The following is a 26,764-nucleotide window of genomic DNA, read 5'->3' as shown; positions in this document are numbered from 1 at the left end:
TTAATCAGTTCACGTCTAGCTTGGTGAAGCAATGAGAAGCTTCTTAGGGTCACACACAGGAGCAGGACTGACTCAAGGGCAGCTCTGCTCCTCCAGAAGGCCCGCCTTAGCAGCCTCATCCCCGAACTCCTTGCAGGACCTGTAGGCAGCCCAGCTGGTTGGAGAGCTCATCACCTGAGGTGATTGTTATCCTGAATTCCCTGGTCTGTTGCTTATGATTTTGACTAGTGGGTCAGTTCATAATTTAAACCTGTCTCTTGTGTAGCTATTTCTTCTGAGTTGACATATTCTTTCCTGGAGGGAAAAGGTTGGCTGATAGATTCGGGAAGTAAAGGAAATTTACAAGGCTCAGAAAGTAAACAAAACTTACAAGGCTGAAGAAGTTCCTGAAACAAGATTCACAAGGCTTTTTCCTGAGGTTATACAAGCAGTAACCAATTATCAAGGCCCTGGGTTAAGGGGGAGTTCAACAGTGTGACCAATAAATGTTAGATACTTAAAAAAAAAGATTTAACGTATTTTATTTTTTGTATATGAATGTTTTGCCTAGATGGATGGATGTGTATTGTGTATGTAGTGCCAGCAAGGCCAGAAGAGGGTCACACATCTCCCAGAACTGGAGTTACAGATGGTTGTGAGTCATCATGTGAGTGCTGAGAATCAAACCTGGGTCCTCTGCAAGAGCAACCAGTGTTCTAAATTGCTGAGCTATCCTCCCACAAGTACAGGATGCGTCATGAGTCCGCCTGTCGTCCTGTGCAGCGGCCATGTTAGTCTTCTCTGTATCATTTCAGTTCTATGAGCTGTCCAAATAAATGAGCACTGCAGACTTCATTTCAATCAATTTATTTTTTATTAAAATAATAAAATATTGTAGAATGGGAATCTATGATAGAAGCTTACTATTTACAGTTGTCACAGCCAAGAGTTCTCAGATTAAGGTGTTGGCAGATTAAAGGCCTTGAGGGCTATTCTATTCTCACTACTACTCAAAAGGTGAAGGAGTGAGGAAGCTTCTTTTAGAAGGGCATTAATCTTCTTCAAGAGATACCCATCTTATGGAATCACCTGCAGAAGGTTCCCCTCTCCACCCAGTCACCTTCAGGGTTCAGTTTCTGCATATAAATGGGGGTGAGGGACGAATACATAAGGCATTAGAATACTGCATTCAAATACTTCCCTCCACTCACAGCTCTGGACCTAACACCTAGTGACTGGGCATTATTTGTGTCTGTCACTGTGGCAGACTGTTTGGCATGCACAGATTATTTAATTCCCCCAAAAAACCTGTCCCACCTTACTACAGTCGGTGATCACCCCACTTTACAGCAGAGGAAACTGATGTCTTGAGAGACTAACTTTCCCGGGGCCCCAGAGCCAACAGACAGAATTCAAATTAGAACAGATAACACAATCACTACCTATGCCGGGTAAAGAACACCATGAGGCCCTGGAAAATTGCAAACGATACTGCCCAGAGATTAAAAGCACTTGCTAATCAGCTCACAACCATCTATAAGTCTAGTTCCAGGGGATCCAGTGCCCTCTCCTGGCCTCTGCAGGCATCAGGCATGCATGTGGTGTACTTATATATAAGCAGGCATTTAAACACCCATACCTATAAAATAAAAATAAATCTTTTATTTTTTGCAGTTACTATTGAGACTTAGCTGCAAAGTTAGATGGGTGTATCAGGAGCTTCCTCTTCCTGCCCCCACCCCAGGCATGGATGCCTACATAAGTACAAAGGAAAACCACAGTTCCAGGTGCATGGCTATGATTAACCAGGCCTGTTTTTCTGGCCCCTCCGAACCAAAGGACTACCTGGGGCTCTGGAGCCTGGACAAATAATCCTGGCAGCACAGCCAAGCAGATGAAGAAGATGTAGGCCACCCACACAGCAATCAAGAGTTCCTCTGGGCAGGCCAGGAAATTACCATTGTCCCTGCTCTGTATCAGCGCTAAGCCACTAACCGAGCCCCAGCAGGGGCAGCATCAGTATCAGTGTGCAACCAGGCCCTGGGCCCAGTGGGCCAGCAAACCCCACCGACAGGTCAACACCCACATGTTCCAGCTGCAGCAACGCCAGAGAGTGCACAATCGCACACAGGAGAGTTAAAACATAATTACCTCATGAAATTGGGCCGCTAAATCTCACTGGCCCTGAGTGTGAAGAAGACAGATACATGGGCGAAAGTGCGAGATGAACTGGAGGGATCTGGGAGTGCCTGGCAGGGTCACCTGGGTGGCCAGAGACTCTGGATCCTCTTGGGCAGTGTGTGAAACCCAGATCTCAGCTTCTACAGAAAGGTCTGCATTTGGGGAACCTTAGCTCTTGTTTAGGGGACACTTGCCCTATCTTTGTTACTTCCAGTCTGCCCACGCATGGCTACCTGAACCAGCTGTGACACATGACAGTCACTTCCCTGGTGGAACTCAGAACTGGAATCAGGGAGATCTAAGGACCAGAGGGCGGCTACTCCCGCAGAACTATGGTTGCCCCCACAAGTGACAGTCTCCCTTTCTCCACTGGAAGTTTGCACAGGACCCGGGCTTTGTTGGGGTGCAGTCCAGCATCACCCTTTACACAGACAATTCTATACTCAACCCCAGAAATCGCCATTGCTCCTGCTAGGAGCTCTCCAGAGAGGAAAGTCTCGGTTGCTCATCTCTTTTGGAAGGCTTTGAAATAAATCATGATTCTGACGTGCTCCCGGAGCGCTCATTGCCTTACGAGGCACGAGTGGCTATGCCTCACCTTGTGGTCGGCTCTCTAGCTGGAGAACAGTCTGACAATTAGCACAGCTTAGTCAGGAAGGAGCAAAGTTAGCTCGTGTCTCAGAGCCCTCGCACGTTAAGGGTGTCAAGACTAATGAGTTATTTTCCTTTCCATATTAGAAAACAGATAAACGTTAACCAACTGGTGTCATTGAGTGTCAGCAACATGACTCAAAACATGTAGAATGTTTATTGTAGGCACTGCTTAGGCAAGGGGATGGAGAAAGAAAAAAATCGAAAAGGCGAGAAAGAAGAGGGAGCCTACCCCAGCTCCACGCACAGCACCCTGCTTGTGGTCCATCGCCCTGATAATCAGGAAACACCTAGTCCAAGGGGAGGGTTAATTGCTCACTCCAGGTCCACTAGCTTTCTTGACATCTCTACTGTATGCCTCTGACTTCACAGGCAGCTTTTGCTTTCAGGGACAGATCTGTTTCTGTGCATGATTAAAGGCTGCTGGTTCCTTGGGTAAGTTCAGAAGTGCAGAAGATGATGAGAAGCATTCTAATTACAAGCGATTCAGCCTGGCACACAGAACTCTCCACCTGTCCAAGTCCCAGACTTCTGACCCTCTCCAAGATGGCCATCTGCTTCTGCAGCAGCAGCATGGGGAGGAGCTACCCATGCAAGTTCCCACAGAGAGAGAGAAATCTGGGCCAAATGCTTAGTGCTAACAAGGTCTTAGTTCTGTTGAGATACTCAGTGGCTCTGGTTTCGGAGCAGGGGAAAATGGGGTAGTGTGAGGGAGCTGACAGAACCCGATTTCAGTCCATCTTGCTGGAATGTGGGAGTTACAAAGGCTACTCTTGTTCCCCGCAGGTTTTCTGGTGCAGGCCAGGGTGGGCTGGCTGTTACAGTCCTCTGAAAGGATCTAACTGGGTTCCTGTGTTGGCTTTCCTTGAGTGGCAGGCCACCCCAGAAGCCTCTGAAAGGAGGCCCTGAAATGTTAAAAAGTGAGTTGGCAATCCCTTCCTTCCAGGCTGCCAGGCCAGAGAAGAGGTGGGGGCATTGTTGCTGGAGGCACAGAAAAGGGGGAGTACAATGTCTGCTTGGTATCATGAGTCAACTGGTAAAGTGCCCCCAGTGGTGACCCCACAGGTCAAAGGTCAGGCAAAGGGCGAGAAGATGGGCAAGGAGGGCAAGGTGGTGCACCGGTCTGGAAGGCAGACGTGGCCTAGCCAGGCTGCCACAGCTATCAGGGATCCTAGGTGCCCCCTCTGGTGAGGGCAAGGGTTGGCTATTTCATCCTGTAACAGAACCTTGGCGGCAGTAACTTGACATTTGAGTCTCCATGGCATGGCACCTGGCTAATGGCTCACGGGTACGTGCTCAGCAGAGAGTAACTCCTTCGTCAGACTTGGGAACTATGTGTACTCAGCAGCGAAGCTGTGAAGTTTGGGTTCTGCTCACTCCTCTGCTAACCACTCAAGTTCTATGAAAGTTTCTCTGAGGCTACTGGGTATGGGATGAAATTCAGTTTTACGGTAAGCTTGGGCTCAGGATTAGAGATGGGTTTAGAACAAGCACGATATCCATCACACGAGAAAAGTGCTTCCCTATTTGTTAAAAAAACAAAGTCAAAACCAAAAAAAAAAGACAAACAAAAAACCAAAAACCAAGAAAAGAAGAAGAAGAAGAAGAAGAAGAAGAAGAAGAAGAAGAAGAAGAAGAAGAAGAAGAAGAAGAAGAAGAAGAAAAGAAAAGAAATAAAAAAACAACCCACATAGAAGGAGACTGGCACACCCAGTTATAACTGGGATTCGTATTTTTCCTTAAAAAAACAAAAACAGAAAACAGAACAAATCTTCCCCTGGGAGCTGAAAGCAGTGTGGCACACATACAGTACCTTCTCATTAACATGAGGGAGAACCACAGCTTTAAGATGAAGCCATTCAGTGAACGGAAGAAAGAGTAGCTCATCTCCCGCGCATACGGCACCAGGAACCTTTAGAGATTAGAGCATGAAACCCCAACAGAGCTGGTGGAATCCAAGTCCCCACCATGGAGGGAAGGAAGGAGAAACACCCAGTGTGCCTGGAACCCCAACACGCTGTGAGGACCTGGCTCGATTTACCAGCGGATGAAAGCAGCTGGTGCTGCCAGCCGCTCACTGAGCCGTGACTGGCCTCGCTGGCAAGTGCGCCGTGGAAGAGCTGTGGACTTGGAGGAGTGAGAGACACGGCAGGGGCATGACAAAGGACACTCGGCCTCGCTCACCAGTCTTTGTAAGCAGATGTCATCGCCATACTCCCTTGTTGAAAGCATTAACAGCAAAAATGCAAACAATGTATTTCCAAGTGGATCACACTGCAGAGAAATACATCAGTCAAATTCGAATATCTAGAAATAGACTAAAGCATATAAAGCAAACAAGAAGAGACTGAAAACATAAATCATAATTGCTATGAAAGCTTATACAGCTCAGATTAAACACCAGAAAGGCTACAGAGGATTACAGATTGCATGAACGGATGAATGAAACTATCATTATTAACATGTGGAGCACTTCACAGAGTAACTACAGGAAAGACTTCATTCCTCACTCTAAAGAGGACAATTTACTAGACTATATTATATTATAGGCTGGAATACAAAGTAAGCATAAAAATGTCAAAGGACTGAAATACATGATGCATTTTTGATGCAAAGGAATAAAAAGATCACTGAGAAATATTTTTTTGTAAATATACATAAAAAAGCATAAAAGGTCACTATGGAAATTAGAAGATACTTGAAGTGAAATCAACCGATGGTGGGGAGCTCAGCCCCAAGAGATGCATCTGCACCACAGCTCCCACATCACAATTACAACTGCATCACAGCTCCTGCATCACAATTACATCTGCATCACAGTTCCTACATCACAGATGCATCTGCATCACGGCTCCTGCATCACAATTACATCTGCATCACAGCTCCCACATCACAATTACATCTTCATCACAGCTCCTGCATCAAAGACACATCTGCATCACAGCTCCTGCATCACAGCCCCCACATCACAATTACAACTGCATCACAGCTCCTGCTTCACAGACACAACTGCATCACAGCTCCTGCATCACAATTACATCTGCATCACAGCTCCTGCTTCACAGATGCATCTGCATCACAGCTCCTGCGTCACAATTACATCTGCATCACAGCTCCTGCTTCACAATTACATCTGCATCACAGCTCCTGCTTCAGTCGCATCTGCATCACAGCTCCTGCTTCACAGACACATCTGCACCACAGCTCCTGAATCACAGACGCATCTGCATCACAGCTCCTGCATCACAGACGCATCTGCACCACAGCTGCTGCATCAAGCACACATCTGCATCACAGCTCTAGCATCTATGGCTCAGGGAACATCTCAGAAGATGGGGTGGAAAGACTGTAAGAGCCAGACTACCAGGAAATCTGCTGTGAAATGGTCTCTCCTAAAAATGGCTCCGTGAGCAAGACTAGAACAACAGCAGTATTAATGGACATGCTAGTGTGATGCTGGGAGGAGTTCCCATCCCTAGACCAAGATGTACAGGAATTAAGGACCTCAGGGAGAAGGGAAACCAGCCTCTCCCCAGGAAGAGCCTCCTTATTGGTTATCCAGTGCAACGGTCAGCCTTGAAACCAGACACATACAAACACAGAAACGGACTTGTATATTCTTGTGCACACACATACACACGCAACAATAATAATCAAAGAAAAAGAGGCTACCAACTTGAGTGGGGAGGATGTGGGAAGGGCTTGAGAGAGGGTAGCTGAGAAGACAGGCATAGGGAGAAAATGGAGGGGAAGTGGTATAATTCCATTTTAGTTAAAATATATTTTTAAATTAAAAAGTAAATGGAATAAAAAAGATAATGAAGACATAACATATACAGATCTATATATGTAGGTAAATGTAGAAGGAATTATAGATTAACATGTCAAATGTTATATATAAATGAAAATATCACTGCAGGACAATGTTTAGATATCAATTATATAGTTCCATTTCACCAAGGTAGAAAAAAAAGACCAAATAAAATACAAAGTAGAAAGAAGGAACTAATGAAGAGAGAGCAAAAATAAAGGAAATAAACAAAAGGACAATAAAGAAAATCAAACATTTAAGATGATTCTTTGGAAATGGTGAGCTCAAAATAAGAGAGTCTCCAGAATCCATCACCAGGTAACAGGATGATGAGCAGAGCACCACGACATTAAGTCCGGGAATGGAGTCACATCTAGATTGAAATTTACCAAAGCAGACATAAAAAGAAATGAAGCCTTGATAATCTAAATCAGATCTAAAAGATAACAGTATATAAACTGCAACTTCCAATAATATAAACTATAAATAGAAAACCCAATTAAGAGAAAACAATGTCCGTTAGAAAGGGGCCTGGAAGAAACACGGCCAACGTGCACAAATTAATTCCATTTCACTGTAGAGCAGCACAAAAATTTAAAAAGTAATATTTTTGTATATCCATACTAAAGAACTGTAGCATAAAAATACAAAGTTATAGTTATCCTCGTAGGGGAGAGTTATCAAAAGCTGTTTGGAAGACAGTAACCCCTCCCCCATTAGAAAATACTAATATACTAGGATTTTGATGATCAGAAATAAATTAATTCATAATACATAAGTACATGATTCATACTAATACATAAGTAAATTACTTTCCTGGTGGCAGAACATTTATATAAATTTCATCTTTTATATAAATGTTCTGTAACATTTATATAAAATATAAAATCTCTGAAAATTTTAGACTAGCTCAGATTCAGTTTTTAAATATACAATTCTAAACACTTTGCCAGAAAATTATATATCCCCTGAAGTGAGCAAATGTTTCACATGAATACTTTTGATCCTATCTAAAATTTCCTCCAGTTCAGCTCATGTTTATAAGCTTAGTATTATGACGAGTTTTTAGTTATTTTCACTGCAAATGTTTTTATTTTAGTATTCACTGGCATCAATGTTAGCTGGATTTGATAGATTGGCATGCTATTATTAATGCAATTCTTAGGCTAGTTTTTCAGCTGACATGTTAATTTTATATTTGGACCTATATTATAACATCTATTTTCAAAAGTAATTTGAGTATAAAAGTATTTTCATAAATATATGACTGATAATCATACCTAAATATAATTATGACCCCCCAAATGACCATATGTAGGGTTGGCTATACTCATCAACAGCATATTTAACTTAAAAAAAAAATGGCCTGCTGGGTGGCAGTGGCGCACACCTTTAATCCCAGCACTTGGGGGGCAGAGGCAGGCGGATCTCTGTGAGTTCGAGGCCAGCCTGGGCTAGAGAGTGAGGACCAGGAAAGCCTTCAAAGCTACACAGAGAAACTCTGTCTCAAAAAACCAAAATAAATAAATAAATAAATAAATAAATAAAATAATAATAATAATAATAATAATAAAAAGGCCTGAGGAGGCGGCTCACTTGTTAAAAGTACTTCTGAAGGAAGCATGAGGAGTTGAATTTGGATCCCATCATTCCTGTAAAAAGCCAGGTCCAGTGGCACGTGCCTGTAATCCTATCGCTGGAGTGGAGTTAGGAGGATCCTGGAGTCTTGCTGGCCAGCCAGCCAAGCTGTACTAGTGAGTTCCAAGCTGTGAGAGACCCTGCTACAAACTAAAATGGAGAGCAACAGAGGATGACGCCTGATGTTCACCTCTAGCTTTGGCGGTGAACATACCTGCACCCCTTCCCACACACAAGAAAAACAACCTGCTGCAAGAACTCAGTATTACTGACTCTCTGTCCCATTCTGCATTCAATCCACATGTTTAGAAGAGATAAAGCTTTACGTAGACAAACATTCCTAACTTGGACAATTACCATCACTCCACTGACAGCTCTCAGGAAAACATGCCTTACCTTCTGCTTTCAAAATAGCTTGCCAGGTGGTGGTGTTTCTAAATCTCAAAATCAATTAAGATCTCAATATTTGAATTTAAGATGTGCAAACTGGCATGTTACAGTTTCACTTTCTACAATTCTTTATCAAAAGTTTCAATTTACAAGTGGTAAATTCAAAGAGTAAAACACAGTGGTTTGACGGTATATTCAATATTACGAAGCCATCACCACTAACTCCAGAGTATTTCTACCTCCCTCCAAAGGGGCCTGTCAGCAGTCAGCTCCCATTGCCTTGTCCCTCAGTCCCTGTAAGCTGTTACTGTGCTTCTCGTTTCCACATGGGCTTCTCCCTCACACTTCATACATGTCCCACTTCATAGTCAAGCTAGATGGAGCCTTTTATGCTGGCGTCTTTCAATCAAGACTCGTCCACACTGTAGCACGTATCCAAACTTCACTTTTTTTTAAAAGGGTGAATGACATTGTTTGATGAACTTTTGGATTCTCTCCACTGTGGGTGGTTATAAATACTGCCATAAATATTTCTATAAAAGTTGTATATTAATCCCAGCACTTGGGAGGCAGAGGCAGGCCTCTGTGAGTTCAAGGCTGGCCTGGACTACAGACCGAGTTCCAGAACAGCCAGGGCTGTTACACAGAGAAACCCTGTCTCCAAAAGTCAAAACAGCAACAAAAAGTTCTGTGTAGATGTGGTTTTCTAATTCTCTTGGCATAGTGAATTGATAAGTCATATAGTGATCCCATTTAATTTTTTAAAAAGCCATCAAGTTATTTTCCACACCCATTTTATGCTCTTACCAGCATGAATGACATTTCAACTTCTTCATTCTCACACTAACTTACTGCCCTTTAAAAATCATTACTGTAATAGTTACCCTGGTATGTGTGAAACAGCGTCTCTTTGTGGCCTCAGCTTGCATTTCCCTAGTGACTACCAACATGGAAGTCTATCCAAGCAAGGGCTTGCTGGCCATTTCTGTACCTTGTTTTCATGGGCCTATTAGTCATTTTTTTGTATCTTCTTTGGTGAAATGCTTATGCAGACTGTACATATAAATAAAAACTCAGTCATATTGGAGTTGTACATTATATTCTCAAGTGTAATCTGCACCATAGGCCTTGTCAAATACTTTGCAAAGGGTTTTCTCCATTGTTTCCTCTCCTCCTCTACCTCCACCTCCAAGGATTTTTCTCTGTAACAGCCCTGGCTGTCCTGGAACTCGCTCTGTAGACCAGGCTGGCCTCAAACTCACAGAGATCCTCCTGCCTCTGCCTCCTGAGTGCTAGGATTAAGAGCCATGCCTGGCTTTTCATTTTCTTTAAAAAAATTATATTAATTCTTTGAGAATTTCATACAATGTGTTTTGATCCTATTTATTCCCCTCTCCTAGCTCCTCCCAGGCCCACCTCCACACCAACCCAATTTCATGTTCTCTCAGACCCCTTGAGTTGTGTTGTGTTGGCCAACTAATCTCGGGAGTGGGCTATGTCCTGGAGTGTGGGACACATACCAGAGGTCACACCATTAAAGAAAACTGACTCTTCTGCTCAAAAGCTAGCAGTTTATCAGCTAAAGGCTAAGTGTCCACCTCCCCGTCTATGCTGGGATTTTATGACTTGATTACAAGCCTTGCCCTTGAACACACATTTAAAAACATTTGATAAAGTCTATCCCCCTACCCATTGGGTATCATTAAAAAGAAATTCTTAATTAAGAGAGAGTGTGAGTGTGTGTCTTGCTTAATGCAATAGCACAAAGATTTATAACAAGTTTTGTCTATAAAAGTTTTGGTTCTTACATTTCAGTCTTCCATCTACTTTGAGTTCATTTTTAATATGATTTGAGATGAGTTGGATTTACAGTTGTTCTAGCCATTTGTGAAATGATCTATTGAAGAGTCTTGGCAGCCTTATTATTACTATTATTTGTAAACGTTAACTGTGTCTATACACAGGTTTACTTATGAACTCTAAATTCCATTTTAACCACAGTCCTGGTGCATAATAGTTAACATTTAAGTTTTCTGCTTTATGATTGTGGGAAAGTTATAAGCATTCAGTATAACTCACACTTCTAATTTTGAATTTGACCTCCTTGTGGGCTTCTGACATTCTGTGCCTGTCAATGTTGGACAGGAGCAGCAAGCCAAGCCAGCCCATAATCACCAGCACACGTTCCTGATGCTCTACACTGATGCTGTGTGGTTAAGTTCTGCTGCTCATATGGTTAGGTGGATGGAATATATTTCCAACTGGGCACTGTCATCTTACTCTGGGCTTATCAGGATGGAACCCCATAGTAGAGCCCATCCTGGTAGCAGTACCACATTGTTCTGAGTACTGTTGTACTGTCGTTGGTTTAAAGTTTTGGCTATTCACAGTCTTGTATGTGTCTATATAAATATTAGGAGCAGTCTGTCCTTTTCTGAAAGAAAAAAGAAGGCAGACGGAATTTTCATAGAGATTGCACTGATCTGGCCACTGGGGAGTACTGCCACCTTCAATCTCCAGTTCTGCCCACATAGCACACATTCCCATGCACCAAGCCACCTTTAATTAGGTTATAGTTATGCAAATCAATACAGTCCAAAATACAAAGCCTGGCATCAGCAGACTTGAGTGTTGTATTTATGCTGGCCTTCATAACGTTCCATTTCAACATGCTTCTCAGCTTAATACTGTACCACATCCTACCTGGACCTGGCTTCCCTCTGCTGTACTTCCTCCTGCTCAGTATTTTCCCAAAACACATCTGTGAGAAGTATAAAAAATACTACAAAGATTGTTGCTCCAGAAATAGTTTAATACATATTAAGAAAACCAGATAACAAGAAAAAATATATTTTCTCTTAGCAAACAAAATGCTAAGTGCGTCAATCTTTTTTTCACAGTAGAAATAAATTAGGCACAACGTAAGTACCTGCCTTGTATTATGCTGTTCTGATAAAAATATGCTACATATATTCATTGAAAAAACCAACAAGACAGATTGACATCACAATCGATAACATGTAGTTACTTTTGCTCTGAACAATCCTTATTAGTGTAAACACAAAACAGTTTGGGGGTGGCTAGATTAGGTGCATACTATGTGGTGAATACCCACCCTGAAACACAAGGCTTTCCACGGGCAGGCTGAGGCTGCCTGCACAGGAAGCCGACTGAAGGGTCTCTCCCCCTCTTCTCCAACCTTTCAGCTGAGTGTATATTTAAACACACATACAAATGTCTGCAAGGAACGAGGCTGCAGGTACGAAAATAAGCAGAAAGGAGACGACAGCCTCAACTTTGCTTTCTTCCAACAAACCCTTTGACACTTATCTGGGGGACAGAGACATGGGCTAGGTTCGAGAAGCTATTCATCACAAGGAAAGCAGTGAAGTCGTCCACAAAGGGACATTGATTACCAACAACTGCAGTTTAGATGTCACATGGTACTAACTTAGACCTCGTTGTACTTAATCCTGAAATCTTCCATTTGACTTTTTGCCTCCATTTATAATCCCAAATCAGTGGGACCTTTAAGCTGCTATGCACAGGCAGCTAATGAACAAGAGAACATTGCTACCAAGAGAAGAGACACAGCAGTACAGACTCAAGTCAATATTGATTTATCTCCATATTAGCTGAGAATGAAAGAAATTGACCTACGATCTCATACAAGGAAAACTCTAATCCTCAAACTTCAAAATAAAGACTCAGATTAAAAACCCAAACCACCCTTTGTTTCCAGGCACCAATAATCTGCAAATGCCATCAAGATCATCAGGAGAGCAGTGTCTTCACTTGCTCAGGTGTCCTGTGTAGGATGCTCTCTGGATCTTTGTATGCGTTGACTGGATTCATCACAGCTGCATGAACTTCCTCATAGGCTCTGCAGACCAGCTCAGTAGACTGCTTTACAATCTGCTCCCTACAGATGAGCAAACAAAACCAGAACATGACATAACCCCAAGCACTGAAGCTCACACATATGAATGATGCTGAATGATATGCTTCATCTCCATGCTGACCAGTTCCTACTAGTGGGGATGAGTAATTACTGTTTACTAAAGTCCTCCTCATTAATATGTAGCCTCCAAAAGCCAGGGGCTGCGTTTCATGCACTGCTTGGTCATTAGGACTAAGACAGTGCCTCACATGTAAATATTCCTTGACTTAGGGCAGGCTTACATCCTGATGAAACAAGGTAAAACCATGGGAGGAGAGAAATGCATTTAACATCCTTACCTAACAAACACTGCAACCCAGAATACTTTAAATGTGTTCAGAACATTTAACCTTAGTTAGAGTTGGGTCAAATCATCTGATAAAGGCAGTAAGAAATTATTTTAGTTGTCATACATGTTTATGCAATGAAGCTGCCAATAACAGACAATACTCTTTAAGCTGTCTTTCTGGGATCTATGTTCTTCTTGATAATAATGCCCACAAGAATACGTTTGTAAGACTATCTACAGACACAAGGCTGTGATTTATAGGTACAGTATGTGGATGGAAGCAGGAGAGAAGTCCATACCAAGATGTTAGGTCAACAGTACCTGGTTCAGATCTACCTTTAGTGAGTTAAAGGAACTTGCCAATTTTTCAAATTGCTAAAGATCTGTAATTTGCAATTGCAAAATAAGAGTAAAGGGAGAGAAGACATGCTGGTAAATGCTCTGCACACAGTGCAGTGACGCTGACTACTTTCTACTGGGAAGGAGGAGGAGGAGGGCTGACGGTTGACGGAGAGCAAATACGGCTCAGCAGTTCAGAAGACTTGTTCTGCCATGAGGAGGACTAGAATTCGGACCTCAGCATCCATGTAAACTGCCTAGAACCCCAACCCCAAGAATACCGGGACAAGAAGACTTTGGGGACTGATGGCTCCAAGGTTCACCATGAACATGTAAGCTCCAGGTTCAGGGAGAGACCATGCCTCAAAGGAATAAGCAGAGAGTGACAGAAGAAGGACTCCACTCACACTCACACCCAGATGTGCACACACACAGATCCTAAAACACAAGGAACTGGCTGGGAATCCACTTAGTCACATGAGGTTCATATGGTCTACTGTCTAGTGACTTTTCCTATATCTAACCGAGCTTCACAACAAGTACCAAAATAATGTCAACATTATTTTTCATAAGTGAAACAGCCCAAACCCATTATGGGACGGTATTTAACAACTGTTACATATACATTTGAAAACCATGTTTTGTTTTGTTTTTCCCCGCTTTGTTTTGTTCTGTTATGCAACAAGACAGAAGTGAGCTTTAGAAACAGTTTCTAGCTCATCACTCAGAGCGGGATGATGATGGATGTTAGGCTGGACACAATACTTATTACCCAAACTTCATACTTCATAATTTGCTGCAATCTGATTACAACATAAAGAATATATAGAATAAGGACTATGCTGCCACACAAAAGGTTTCAAATCAGAGAAAGGCACAAGACTGTATATTAAACATTACTTTTAAAATGCTAAATAATTGGCAAAAGTAGCATACTAAAAAATCCTATGTAGTAATTTAATTTTTGTTTTCAAGTCATTATAAAAAAATAGTGAAATTGAGTTATAATTCAGGCTATGTTTCTAAGCTAAACTGGCTTACAAATGTCAATAATTAACAACAGAGCTGAAAAACCACTAAAGGTCTTCAAAGGAGAAAACCAGAACAAAGCCGAAACACAGATAACTAAACAAAACCAGGCCGAGAGACCTCGTGAATGGTTTCTGTGGTATGATTTTCCTAAGGATAAGGAGATTCTAAGCAGTGTTGGTACGTGACAGCACAGGTCTTTCCCGTGCTGCTCGGGAGTTTGAGAAGCTGCCGAGACAGGGAAGGAAGGAAGGAAGGAAGGAAGGAAGGAAGGAAGGAAGGAAGGAAGGAAGGAAGGAAGGAAGGAAGGAAGGAAGGAAGGAAGGAAGGAAAACTGAGCATGCACTGGGGGAGGTAGAGTGGAGGTGGAGGGTGAACACAAGAGCCTGGAAGTGGCCCGAGAGAGGAGGGGAGAAAGGAGTTTCCTTCTCCCTGCCAGCTCAGCCACAGCCAGGAGCGCTAGAAGTGGGGCCCCTGCAGTGAGCCCACGGCCAACCCTCATTCAGAAACAAGAACTCGGACAGTGTGGGACGTGGAGTCACCACCAAGTCCACACACTCACTCTCACTAAATGTTTCCGGTGAATTCTACATGGAGTGGTGGAGAAAAACAATACTCTGAAGGAATTCCGAAGGGTGGAACTCAAGTTAAGGTGTGTCGCTCACTACAGGTACCTTGACTTTTTTATATGTCCTCTACAAAGTACTGATTAGATGAATCTTTGTAGACCACCTTCAGCATTTAGACTGTACTATTCAATTGACAGATGAGAGCATTTTAATGAGCTTGTCTTTTAAAAATGATATATTCATCTTAGTGTACGTACACACACACACACACACACACACACACACACACACACACACACACACACCACTGCACATGGAGGAAATGTAGTCCCTATATAAACCTGTTGGCTATTGCATGTTAGTGGTTACTTCTGTAGTACTCAAACAACTTTACCTCTATGTATTTTGAACTCTCTATTATCCCTCCTTTTTTATTTCGAGTAGAAACTACCCTGCAAGCTCACCCTTTATCTTGGAATGCCTATATAAGAGTCTGGTCTGTATACCATGTAAGTATCTGTCTGTCTGTGTACCATACTGTTTTTCTTCCTGCCTGGTGTCACATTATTTCACTAATTAGCAGTATCATGAAATAGTTTGAAATTATGAGAATCATTATAGTGACAAATTATTGGTGTCTAAAATGGAACAGCTTGAGGGAGTGTGTAGCTAAATCCAAAATGATCAGGAAATCACCTAAGGCCGGCTGTGTGCTTGGGTCCTCTTACAGGTGCGCCTCTCAGAAGTGCTGTGGAGTACTACTTCTAGCCTGGGCATGCACCTACCTGCACTTAGATGAATCACAGCCACGTTCACAGCTGATGGATGAAAAGCTACACTCAGAATGGTTTCTGTGGTATGATTTTCATAAGGATAAGAAGACTCTAAGCAGCAGACGGACTGGATGTCCATAGTGAGATAGTGTTCTCCAGACACAGCAGGGTCGCTAGCTGCTCCTATGAACTCATAGTGGCAAGGACTGTATGCATAGGTCCTGTACAAGGTCAAGCCAGCCAAGCCAGCATGGACAGCAGAGGAACACACTAAGCAAACTCCCAAGAACTACTGGCAATTGATGGCTGCTGGGGAAGGGAAAAAAAAAAAAAACCCAGACAGGCATGTATGAAATGCTCAATATTTAAAGATTATAAAAATGGAGGAAAATGTTATTTTAATAAAAGGTGTGGTCATTTATAAAGTTAGACCACTAACCACCTGGTGTCTCTGCTACCATGAAATCTTGGGATTAGTTTACTAAATGGTATTCTAATCCATTCAAGCTAATTTTCAAAAATCAGAAAACTCAGCTCTTGAGTGGATATAAAAATGAATATGTCACAATCCTAATTCATGTCAACACGGAAACTCCTAATGGTAAAGCTGGTCACAGAATACTTTGCTAAACCAGACAACACACACCCAGGATGGTGTGGCCTCAGGCCATTTATAGGTATTGAGAAGGAAGGCTCCAATAAAACAAGTTATGTCTAAGCAGGCTAATGTGCTATGGTACAAGGAAAATCATGACCTTTGGACTGCCTTTTTAAGCACCAGACTCTACCGCTTAACATAGCTACACAGTTTGAGACCTTTTAAGCTCCAAAGAGTAGAGTCAAGTAAAGGGTCACCTCCTCCACCAGTCTCTTTTGTGGGGCAGGGAGGCAGTCAGTATGACACCAAAAGATCAATCTAGTAACTCTCCAACGTGTCTCACAGTTAGAGAGCAGCTGGGCACACCATGGGTCACACAGCAAATAGGATAATTATGGAGCTAACTTACCATGAGAAAACGGAGGGACTGAGTCTTCACTTTACATTTTTACCCAAAGGCAGTGCCATTTGGTTCCCTGTACTTCAAAATGCTGAACTGAACATAAAATACTGTTTACCCAGTTACAAACATCAAAATTTCAAAACTCTTAATACAGATCACTATGGACACGCAGAGAAATCATTCTCATTAAAATATGCTCATGTAAATTGGTTGTATTTTAAGCAGTTATTTAAAGCACCAAGCTACCAAATGAATCGCTTGCTTCGAGAATCAGGGAGCTTGTTAATCAGCACTTAAGATTCTCGTTGCCTAACAACCTGGCCCAACTTCAGCATTACCAGAAATCTACTGTTCCTAAAAATAGCTTCTTTCCATGTTCAGGTTCTGCGATCACTAAAGTGAGCTTCCGTGAGGTGTAATTAAATGCACACCGGGAGAAAGGCTTCAACAGTGAAGAGCTGTGAAGACAAGAAATTGAGGAATCATACGAGTGTTGGTGTGTATAGCTTTTGTGTTGTTGGTTTTGTTGTGTGTTTTGAGAGAGGGTCTCTTATGCATCTCTGGCTGGTCTGGAACTTGTTATTTAGACCAGGCTAGCCTGAAGCCTGCAGAGATCTGGCTAGCCTGGCCTGTGTCACCACTCATGGCTCCGTAAGTGTTAACAAATGTCCTCCAGACTGTACTTCATGCTCTTCCGGTTTGCTGTCAGCCACATGCACCAGCACCCTTTATGAACCGACCCTATCATCACTAGCGTCTGCTTCTCATGCTAGCGCCTGGTCTAAGTGCACTTGTTGACACAGCTATTTCAGGTTATTGTGATGAGTGCTGCCATGGCCTGGCTTCCATCAGCCTTTTGATTGTCAACTGTCCTCTGCACGCAGGGTGGATGTATTATAGACAGCAGGCACCAGGCTATGCTTTTTCATTCGCTCGGAGGGTTTCCTTCCTGCCTTTCCTCTGGCGCGCACTGTCTTCCACCAGGCTGGACTTCCACCTGTTGTCTTCTCGTATGTCTCTTCCTGTTTCATTTGCATTTGTCTCCTTCTTTCCTTGTTTGCTTCAGAGGGTGCTGTAGGTCTCCTGTCTACCCTCACAGTACTGCACACCCCATGGATAATTCAGTAGCCTACATCAGCACAACACTACACTTCTATTTCCCTCTACATCAGTGGTTCTCAACCATGGGTCACAACCTCTTTGGGGACAAACAACCCTCACAGGGGTCGCCTAAGCCCACTGGAAAACACAGACATTTACATTATAATTTATTACAGGAGCAAAATTACAGTTAAGAAGTAGCCAGGAAATAATTTTATGGTTGGGGGTCACCAGAGCATGAGGAACTGAATTAAAAGGTCACAGCATTAGGAAGGTTGAGAACCACTGTTCTAAATGCTCCCTTAAATGGTCCACTCACTCACTTTCAGTCTTCATTACTCTGAGGTTATGTTCCTCAATATCCTTTTTCTTCATTCTGAAGAATTTATTATCTCTTATAGTGCAGTATGCTGGTGTTTATGCAGATGATAAGATGTATTAATTTTGCTAAGCTTTCAAGGTTTTTGTTTTGTTTTGTTTTGTTTTTTGGTTTACTGGGGCTAGGAATTGAACCCAGGGTTGCAAGCACTGTAAGTAAGCTCTCTACCACTTTAATTCAGCATGCTAAAAATGACACCCCATTGTCTTCTAGCTGTATTGTTTCCAACACAAAGTCAGCTCCTATGAACACTAACTCTTCCCGTTGGCTGCTCTAAGATGATTCTATTTATAACCGGCTTTTGATGATCTGACGACGGAACACCCTTGTTCAATGTCTCTGTTCGGGTTTCTGTAGCTTATTGGGTATGTGGATTCACATTTTGCATCACATCTGGAGAAAGTTCTTGCATTAATTTTTTTGTTCCAATAACATGACACTCCTCTCATGTATAACTGAATGTACACACATATATGTGTGTATGGGAGAGAGAGGTGGGGGGCCTCTTAATACCACCTCCCATGTGCCTCCTTCCCTCTTTAGTCTGGCTGGTCTTTCCTTTAGGAAGGATGAATGCTTCATTTTACATACTGTACCTTTAAGTGTAAGGGCTGCACTCTCAGTTGGTAACATTTCTTTCCTTATTCTCTCAGTATATTGATGCTTTCCTTGAATCCCTGTACACATTTCCAATACCTGCTAATTCTATAAGCACTGTCTCTGGGTCTGTTTCTATTAATGGGTCTTTTTTCTCCTTTGGGTTCACACTTTCCTGCTCCTAAGCAGTCCTGGGTGTTCCTCCAACTCTGGATGCATGTCTTTAAGTGTGACACTTGCAGTCGTCCTTCAGAGTACTGAGTTCTAACTAGTCAGCCGAGGTTAAGATGAGCGTGGCATTTAATGAGAGTTTCAGGCAGCCCTGACTGCAGGAGTCCATCAACCCACCTGTAACTTACTTTGAAGGTCTGGGCTTTCTGAGTTCTCTAGAATGTTGTCCAGGCTAAAGCTGCTTTCCAGCTTATAGGTTTCCAGAAGGTATTCTTTCACTCATGTTTCTTTTCCTTTTCTCAATTAAAAACTTGTTTTAGTTTTGTTTATACAGGTTATTTGTTTAGACAGATAATGAACACAAGTGCTAGTTATAAGAAAAACAGGTCCCACTTCCTTCAAATCAAAAAGAAAACAATTTTTTCACTGAGTCCAAGCTTTTACTTTTAATAAATATAAGAAAAAATGTAAGAAAGAAATTGACCCTAAAAAAATAGTCCTTCAATCATATACACTTTCCTGTGTGCTCATTTGGAAACATGTACACTCCCTCCACTTGTTAAGCTACTTATGGAACCCATTCTGACACTGACATAGTCATAACTGCGGCTTCTATGGTGCATGAGGTGACCACTGGAGTCTGGCATCGAAAAGAACAGCGGCTTTCTAATTTATCCAAAGGGTAAAAGGAAAAATTCCCTGAAACCACTTAATTTTTCTATTTCTCCACTTTCTAGACAGCTTTACTTCCTGGTCCCTTAAATCTGCTCAATATTTTCCTTTAACACTGAATATCCAATCAAAAAAATCTCCTTTGAAAGCCAAACCTTAAGATAAAAAAATGAGAGTGGAGCACTGTGCACATCTGAGTGGACTCAGAGCCTAGGGACAATCACAGCTCAGAACAGAGCACTAACAGGACAGGGCAGGTGTGAGAAGGAGGCTTCCCACTAACTCAGAACAGAGCACTAACGGGACAGGGCAGGTGTGAGAAGGAGGCTTCCCACTAACTCAGAACAGAGCACTAACGGGACAGGGCAGGTGTGAGAAGGAGGCTTCCCACTACAATTCTGGTGCATATCGAGCTTTTCCTCATGTCAAACCAAGTCACCTTGTCTGCTCACTGCTGTAGCCCTGGCCACTCTGTCTGCTCATTAGTCACCTTGTCTGCTCACTGCTGTAGCCCTGGCCACTCTGTCTGCTCATTAGTCACCTTGTCTGCTCACTGCTGTAGCCCTGGCCACTCTGTCTGCTCATTAGTCACCTTGTCTGCTCACTGCTGTAGCCCTGGCCACTCTGTCTGCTCATTAGTCACCTTGTCTGCTCACTGCTGTAGCCCTGGCTACTCTGTCTGCTCATTAGTCACCTTGTCTGCTCACTGCTGTAGCCCTGGCTACTCTGTCTGCTCACTGCTGTAGCCCTGGCCACTTTGTCTGCTCACTGCTGTAGCCCTGGCCACTCTGTCTGCTCACTGCTGTAGCCCTGGCCACTCTGTCTGCTCACTGCTGTAGCCCTGGCCACTCTGTCTGCTCATTAGTCACCTTGTCTGCTCACTGCTGTAGCCCTGGCTACTCTGTCTGCTCATTAGTCACCTTGTCTGCTCACTGCTGTAGCCCTGGCCACTCTGTCTGCTCACTGCTGTAGCCCTGGCCACTCTGTCTGCTCACTGCTGTAGCCCTGGCCACTCTGTCTGCTCATTAGTCACCTTGTCTACTCACTGCTGTAGCCCTGGCCACTCTGTCTGCTCATTAGTCACCTTGTCTGCTCACTGCTGTAGCCCTGGCCACTCTGTCTGCTCATTAGCCACCTTGTCTGCTCACTGCTGTAGCCCTGGCCACTCTGTCTGCTCATTAGTCACCTTGTCTGCTCACTGCTGTAGCCCTGGCCACTCTGTCTGCTCATTAGTCACCTTGTCTGCTCACTGCTGTAGCCCTGGCTACTCTGTCTGCTCATTAGTCACCTTGTCTGCTCACTACTGTAGCCCTGGCCACTCTGTCTGCTCATTAGTCACCTTGTCTGCTCACTGCTGTAGCCCTGGCCACTCTGTCTGCTCATTAGTCACCTTGTCTGCTCACTGCTGTAGCCCTGGCTACTCTGTCTGCTCACTGCTGTAGCCCTGGCCACTTTGTCTGCTCACTGCTGTAACCCTGGCTGCCTTGCTTACCTATTTCTGGAGCTCCAGCTTCAGAAAACAGACCAGCAATATGCTGACTTTGACACTGCATCTTTTGAGGAATTTGTAGTGTTTTCTTCAAGTTCAGGAGCTATTTTCTACATTCTTAATAAAAATGTTGCTCTTAATTTAAGTGACATTTCAGACTCACTTTCATAAATGATATATGGTTTAACCCCTAACCACTAGTCTGGTACAATGAAAGTACTTAATTCTTACCTGGTAGAATAGAAAGAAAAAGATGTAGATTTATTATTGCCTAATCTCCTACCTGTAGAGAAATTTTTGTGTTTTTCTTAAAACCAAGGATGCCAAGTTATAATAGAATAACTTGCTACTTGTAACTGTACTATTACAGTGTCTTAGGGTATGAGATGGGTCTAAAAAGTAGTTTCCTTGTCTTGAACACACTAGCAATGAACATGACGGCTTGACATACAATTTTTCACTTGGTCATGCTAAGAAAGCACACACACTCAGTAGAAAACTCAATATGGCAACATTTGAACTTTGAACTTTTCCCAGGTTGGTAAGATGCTTCCTTGTATGCTCTGATGTTGAGTAGAGAGCCATGCCCTGGCATCACAGTAGTGTGGACCCATGTGCCCTGGCAGCCACGCTAGTGTGGGCCCATGTGCATTCAGCTTTGAACTATGATGTTCAGGTCCATTAACTGAACTTTAACTTAAGATGAGTTTACCAGGATGGATGTATCCCCATTCTAAATCAAGGAGACATCTATAATATTTCATAGTTTTAGATCTACAGAAAACCAGTAAGAAGCAAAGTAGTCCATGAAAGAGTCATCCATACTGCAAAGAATGTGTGTCATAATCCATATTATCAACATTGCCTTGACTCGCTTAGAATAAAAAGGAATTTGGCATCATGTCTACGTAACTCCAATCACTAGCAAAATAAGCTATATATTAACGAGAGATTTTGGAGGAAAATACAGATAAGGAATAAGTATCGCCAAGGTTAATTCCTTGATGGTTCTAAGGCAGGAAAAACACCGAAAACTATTGCTCTTCAAAAGCAAATGTCTCAGTCTTAGAAATCACTTATTTTTAAGAAAAATATCTGATGTTTACAAAGTTATGAATCTCTCCCACCTCCTTCAGAGCAGACACTTACTTCACTGTGGCGCTGAGTAGGAAGTTCAGCTGCGGCATCAGCAGGTGGTCTGGGGCTGAGAGGTAGCGGTCAAACTGAGCCTGAGAGAAGAAAGGGACATGCAATGTACGGACTGGCTAAGAGCTATCAAACAGCCACTGTGGGGGAGGGCTAAAACTTCAGAGAGCCCCCCATTACAACTGTCTAGGGACTTGTGTTCAAATGAGCATTTCCTAAAACATTATAACTGAAACACCCTAAAACTGTCTGTATTAACTTACTTGGACCTAGGTTTGGAAAGGTTGGCAAGGCATAGTGGTTAGTCAGAGTTTACATGTCACTTTCATTTTGTGTGTGTGTATGTTATTGTGTGCACATGTGTTTGTGGGCGCCTGCGTACAAGAGGACAGAGGACAACTTTGGGCATTGCTCTTCAGGTACCATTCATCTTTTTTTTTCCCCTCCAAGACAATGTCTCTAATAGCCTGGAATTTGCCAAATGGGCGAGACTGGCTAGTGAGCCCCAAGGATCCTCCTGGCTCTCCCTCCTCCTCCTCCTCCTCCCAGCACTGGGGTTACAGGCATGCACCACCACACTTGGCTTTCAAGTGGGTTCCGGGAACCAAACTCAGGCTCTTACGCTTACGTAACAAGCACTTTACTGACCGAGTCAACCCCAACCTTAAAACTAACTTTCTAAGAAACTTGGGCCTTTTTAAGTGAATCTGAAATTCATTCACTGTCATTAGAAATTATAAACATGAAATTTTCTCTGAAATTCCAGTTTGCCAGTACAGTTTTCACTCGGTGTATATGCTACGACTGTTACTTCTACGTGGGGTCTCTTACCATGATGTAATGAACCCATCCATCTCACTTAGGACTCTGAACTCTGGACTGTCTTAGTAGCAACACTGCCAGTTCTGCTGTCTCTTCTGCATGGCTGTTATTTTTACAAGACTTTCATTACTTTGGGTCCTGATGGTCAATTTCAATTGTCTATGTGTCAGGACCTGGAATCACCTGGCCAGGAGTCGCAATGATGGACTATCTAATTAGGTTGGGCTGTGGCCATGCCTGTTAGAAATGCTCTTAATTGGGTTAATTGTGAGAAGACCCACACTGAGTCAGCGCAGTACCATTTCATGGGTAGGACGACAGGAAGAGCAGAGAGGGAGCGGGACGTGTAGGCATTCACTGTTCTCTTCTGACTATGGACTGCAGTGGCCAGCGCTTCAAATCCCCATCAAGACAGACGGGACCTTTAACATTGTGAGTTAAAACAAACCCCCTTCCCTTGATTTTGTCAGAGTATCCTATCATAGCTATGGGAAAAGAAACTAAGGCAGTAATATGTAGGGCATCTCCACTCTCAGAATTATTCATCAGAGTCCATTCATTTTGTTATCTGAAGAGCTCAGGACAGAAGATAACTGCAGTAGGCCGGCCTCCAGGCTCTGGAAGCTGATTCCTAGATGAATCAGTTATAGCAACAGTCCTGCTGTGAAACTTGCAGAGGGGTCATCTTATAACTGACAGGGCTATGTGACTTACAAGTCATGCCATGGGGAGAAACGCACCGAACATATATGCATATCTGTGATACATGCACAGAACAAGCAGTACAGAAGAGCATGCTACCAAAGTGGTGCTCATACTGAAAGGAAGGAGTAAGTTTTGTGTGTGTGTTGTGTATGGGTGTGGATTGCTGTGTGCATGAGTGTATGTATGTGTGTTTGGAAGTATACACAAATGTATAAGTGTGTCAATGACTGAATGCATGAATTTGAGTCTTTATGTGTATGAGTGCACATGTGTGTATCAGTACATGCATGAGACTGTAAATGTTTGAGTGCATATGATTGTGAGTGTATGTATGAGTGTGAACGTGTCAGTGTGAATGTGCTTAAGTATGCATGTGTCTATGTGAATGTGTATCAATGAGGTTACATATGAGTATGTGTGTGTTCATGTGTGTGACTGTGTCTAGTATACATGTGAATGTGTGTTTGTACACGTTGTACAGTGCTGGGGACTGAACACAAGACTGCGTGCATGCCAGGAAAGCATTCTACTACTGTTATAACTGAAGCTGTTCACTTGAAAAGAAAGTATAAACTAAAGGTTTTGTGAATCTCATGCTGAAGAGTAATACACTATTCTAAAACAGGAATCCAGGATCAGTTAGCATCTCAGAAAAAAAATCCCAAGTTTAAACCAGGAATCATGACAACAAAAGTCTAATTCACAGCCTAACTTCACATCAGATTAGGAACCAAACTCTGAAAATGAAGAAATCCTACACTGCTCTACTGGTGACTTGAGCGAGGTCTGACGGAAGATTACAACAAATGGTAAATCCTGGTCAGAGCTGATAAGAGGAGTGGACGCACAGGAGCTACGGGGCCCATCAAGAGACAAACTGTCACCCAGGACATCATCACCACAGAACACCGCGGCCAGCAGCGCCTCAGGAAATCCAACTTGAAAGGCTTCATCATTCACTCACCATTGCTGCCTTCAGTGCCACAGAGTCCAGGCTGGGCAAACTGGCTAAAGAGCCCTATAAAAAGTTATGAAAATGGTCTATTAGAAGACTGCCCACGTTCAGGAAATCATGTACCTGCTTCCAAAGCAGCATGTTTTCTCTCAACTGCAGTAAGCGTAGGGCCATAAATGAGGAGCAAAACCACAAATTTATCAATAAGGGAATACCACTGCACATACAAGAAAATCAGGTGACACAGCACTTGGAGGATGCTGGTGAGGTGTGGAGGCCACAGTGGTTTAGGGAACAGAACTGTGAGGAACTGGTTCCCCGTCAGTTAGCTACAGCAACACAGAAGGGCAAAGGCTGTGAATTCTTTGCTTTTTAAGGCAGATTACTTTTTGGTTTGCTCCTCATTTTTTTTTAATTAACATTTTCCCCCTTTATTTTACATACTGACCAGTTTCCCCCTCCTCTCTCCACCCCCTCCCACTTCTATCTAACCCCCCTCCCCTTCCACTCCTCCTGTCTCCATTCAGAAAGGGGTAGGACCGAGCTCCTCCCCTTGTATAAAGACTGGGCAAGGTGATCCAGCATGGGGAACAGGTTCTCAAAAGCCAGCTCGGCACCAGGGACAAGTCCTGATTTCACTGCTAGGAGCCTTACAAACAGACTAAGCTACACAACTGTCACACATGCAGAGGGCCTAGGTTGGTCCCATGGAGGCTCCCTAACTGTTGGTCAGAGTCCATGTGTTCCCAGGAGCTCAGGTCAGATGTCTCTGTGGGTTCCTCCATCGTGACCTTGACCCCCTGGCTCATACAATGCCTGCTCTCTTTCTTCAGGAGGATTTCCAGCTGCTCCTCATTTATGGCCCTACTCTCACTGCAGTACACAGAAAACACTTTTCTTTGGAAGCAGCTACATGATTTTCTGAACTTGGGCAATCTTCTAATCTTACTTTGTGTTAGGTTTCCCGCCTCTCTAGGACCTATTACTATTGGGATTCTGTAAGATCATTTTAGCCCAGAACATTTCCCTTTACTGATCTGCTCAATTAGATGGAGGATAGTATTACCTGTGCAACAATCTATTTATTTGGCTGAAAATGAAATGGGACTTTAGAAAGTCATCAGTGTGAACATCTTGTACCCTTTATAATACTCATTTGTTTATTTATATCTTGTGATACTAATTTCTCAGATATTTTCATTACTTCTAACCGAGAATTATTTGCATTTTCAGGCACTCTCCTGACCCTATGGCAGACACTATGATTAGCCCTGTCTCAGCAGAGGACGTGAACATAGACAGCCAAGATGAAAATCTAGAGTCTGTCTCCAGAAGCCACCCCCGAGCTGCCCTTTGCCAGGGCAGGTGGTGCTCACCTGTTCAGGTTTATGCTGCTGTACAGTATTGTAAATGTAGCTCAAGCCAACACGAGTCAAAACGTAAGAGGCTTGCTCATTTATAAGAGTGTCCAAATGGGCTTCAATCTAAAATAAAATGCAGCAGGAAAAGCATCTCAGAAGAGAACCAACAGTGGCAGCAGTAAAAGCAGAGCATGCTGGAACCTCATCATGGCCTTGTCTTGGTGTGGCCCAGATTATGGGACCCAAGGCAGCCTCCACAACAGACTTTTCTTCCCTCTGAGAGAAATCCTCTTACTTAAAAAGTTACAACTAAAGAGGATTCCAGGACTGGCCACTAGCTAAGGTGTGGGAGCCCACAAAGGTTTCCTAGTGAGATCTGAGCTTGCTTTACACAGCAGGGCTGCATTAGGGGACGGCTGGACCACATGCAAGACCATCAGGTGTCTGGGATGGTCTGCACTTGGCTGTGCTGGGAGAGGTCTTTTGCTCCACCCCTTGGTATTCCTTTAAAAGCCCTTTAGTAGAGACAGACGGGGCTGGTGGGTTGAGACCCAGGCCCTCCCGAGGCTATCCTGTGTTTTCTGTCTGTCTCTATCCTTCTATCTATAAATTCCTCCTTTCTCCCTGCTCAAGAGCATCCTGGGGGCATAAGAGTGAGCTAGCCTCCCTCACTAGGGAATATGGGTTGCTTCTCAGCTATTTCAAAAGCAGAACTCAAACAAAAGTCACAACAACCATGTAAAATAAAATTACTCAGGGAATATATGGGCTTGAAG

General features: G+C 43.2%; 1 protein-coding gene, 1 long non-coding RNA gene and 1 other non-coding gene across 3 annotated transcripts in view; 1 reads left to right on the top strand and 2 right to left on the bottom strand.

The window, feature by feature from the left end:
* Positions 1-718: 718 nt before the first annotated feature.
* LOC131913913 (U6 spliceosomal RNA) lies at positions 719-821 on the bottom strand. Its single transcript, XR_009379986.1, has one exon. It is a non-coding gene; the product is annotated as a U6 spliceosomal RNA (small nuclear RNA).
* Positions 822-11,441: 10,620 nt separating this feature from the next.
* The window catches only part of LOC131912931 (conserved oligomeric Golgi complex subunit 6-like), a 50,561-nt gene continuing 35,238 nt past the window's right edge, over positions 11,442-26,764 (bottom strand). The window contains 4 exon segments of the mRNA XM_059265220.1: positions 11,442-12,572; positions 22,149-22,228; positions 24,637-24,690; positions 26,004-26,111. Of these exon segments, the coding sequence (XP_059121203.1) occupies positions 12,425-12,572; positions 22,149-22,228; positions 24,637-24,690; positions 26,004-26,111 (390 nt within the window). The 3' untranslated portion in view covers positions 11,442-12,424.
* Positions 15,092-26,138, top strand: LOC131912933 (uncharacterized). The gene is made up of 3 exons (XR_009379754.1): positions 15,092-15,325; positions 16,972-17,086; positions 25,861-26,138. It is a non-coding gene; the product is annotated as an uncharacterized LOC131912933 (long non-coding RNA).

Source organism: Peromyscus eremicus, chromosome 6 (assembly GCF_949786415.1).
Source record: "Peromyscus eremicus chromosome 6, PerEre_H2_v1, whole genome shotgun sequence".
NCBI classification, from domain to species: domain Eukaryota; kingdom Metazoa; phylum Chordata; class Mammalia; order Rodentia; family Cricetidae; genus Peromyscus; species Peromyscus eremicus.
This window is presented reverse-complemented; position numbering and strand designations above follow the sequence as displayed.